General features: G+C 67.4%; 1 protein-coding gene across 1 annotated transcript; it reads left to right on the top strand.

The window, feature by feature from the left end:
• The first annotated feature begins 313 nt into the window (after positions 1-313).
• LOC111161899 (zinc and ring finger 4) lies at positions 314-1,586 on the top strand. The gene has a single exon (XM_022525968.1). It carries the CDS (start codon positions 409-411, stop codon positions 1,483-1,485), a length of 1,077 nt encoding a protein of 358 aa, XP_022381676.1. The 5' UTR covers positions 314-408; the 3' UTR covers positions 1,486-1,586.
• The last annotated feature ends 334 nt before the right edge of the window (positions 1,587-1,920 follow it).

Raw genomic sequence — 1,920 nt, forward strand, 5'->3', positions numbered from 1 at the left:
AATTCTGCCTTGGCCACAGCCCTAGGCAACGGTGGGCCCCTGGGGACAAGATGGAACTGGACGATGTCACAGAGGCCAGAGGCATCTAGAACCCCAGGGGGTTCCTGCTCTCAGTGTCATCCGCCGGCAAGGCTGCCCGGGTAGGTTGGCAGCTCCTGAGAGCCCCCCTCAGAAACACGATGCATATGGGGCTGCCCCAGAGGCAGTTTCTGCCTAGGGACGCCCTGGCCCCAGCTGTCCCACTTCCCTGCCCCTGAGCCGCCCGATTCGAGCTCACCTCACTTCCCATCTCGGCCGCGGGCCCTCCGGGAGGCCCTGGAGATGCCCGAAGGCCTCCGGTCTGCGGTCCCCAGCGGGACCTAGTCCACGCCGCATCCGGGGGAAGAGGAGGAGGAGGGGGGCGTGGCCATGGGGCAGCCGGAGCCAGCCTGGGCCCCGCGGGCCGTCGCGGCCTGGCTGAGCCTGCTGGCGCTGCTGGTGCCCTCGGAGGCGGTGGTGCGGGCTGTGCTGGACGGCAACGCCAGCACCGTGGACTTCGCCGACCTGCCGGCCCTGTTCGGGGTGCCCCTGGCCCCTGAGGGCGTGCGGGGCTACCTGATGGAGGCCAAGCCGGCCAACGCCTGCCACCCCATCGAGGGCCCGCGGCCGGGCAACGGCTCGCTGGGCGCCATCGTGCTGATCCGCCGCTACGACTGTACCTTCGACCTCAAGGTGCTGCACGCCCAGCGGGCGGGCTTTGAGGCGGCCATCGTGCACAACGTGCGCTCGGACGAGCTGGTGCGCATGGCCCACGTCTACGAGGACCTGCGGCGTCAGATCGCCATCCCCTCGGTGTTCGTGGGCGAGGCCGCCTCGCAGGACCTGCGGGTCATCGTGCGCTGCGACAAGGGGGCCCACGTCCTCCTGCTGCCCGACTACCCGCCGTGCCCCGACCTGGACTGCCACCCAGTGCTGGCCGTTTCCTGGGTGCTGGGCCGCGCCCTGGCCCTGCTCGCCTCCGTCTTCCTGGTCCTCCGCCCGCTGTGGGGCTGGCTCTGGGCCCGGTGGAGCCGCGGGCCGGAGGTCAAGCCGCGGGCCGGCCAGAAGGCCCAGGTGCGCACCTTCACGCGGCGGAATGACCTGTGTGCCATCTGCCTGGACGAGTACGAGGAGGGCGACCAGCTCAAGATCCTGCCCTGCTCCCACACTTACCACTGCAAGTGCATTGACCCCTGGTTCTCCCAGGCCGCCCGGCGCTCCTGCCCCGTGTGCAAACAGTCGGTGGCCGGCACGGAAGACGGCTCCGACTCCACCGTGGACAGCCTGGGCGACGAGGACCCCTCGCTGCCCGGCCACCGACCCCCCATCTGGGCCATCCAGGCCCGGCTGCGCTCGCGGAGGTTGGAGCTGCTGGCCCAAGCCAGCTCCCAGGGCCACTCCAGTGCCACGTCTGTGGGGGTGGCCGAGGCCACCGGGCCCTCCCAGAGGCCCCCAGAACGGCTGTGAGGCACTATGGCTCCCCCTCCCTGGGGGTTCTGGCGATGGATCGGGGCAGGGAGGGTGGAAATGCCAAGTGTTTCTAGTCTAGAGAGAATAAAGTGGGTTTGAAAGCGGAGTCTGGCCCTGACTGCTGTGGGGCCGCGGGTTTCTGGCCGCCCAGGGCCACCCATGTGGCAACTCCCAGCATCTGCGGGTGAGCAAGGAGATCCCCCGGGGGGGGTGGTGGGCAGGAGGGTGTCTCCAGGGCCGCTATGTCATCTGTGGCACCACTGGTGGCCCTGGGACGCCCCGCACCTCCTTTCTAATCCTGGGCATGTGGGATCCCAGCTTGGCTTGGTCCTTTTGCATTTCAACTTTATTTTTTTTTTTAATAAAATTTTTACTTTGGACTGATCTTAGATGTACAGAAAAGTGGCAAAAGTACTAACTCCAGAGAGTTCC

The sequence above is a fragment of the Enhydra lutris genome, unplaced genomic scaffold, assembly GCF_002288905.1.
Source record: "Enhydra lutris kenyoni isolate GAN:26980312 unplaced genomic scaffold, ASM228890v2 scaffoldscaffold86, whole genome shotgun sequence".
Taxonomy (NCBI): Eukaryota; Metazoa; Chordata; class Mammalia; order Carnivora; family Mustelidae; genus Enhydra; species Enhydra lutris.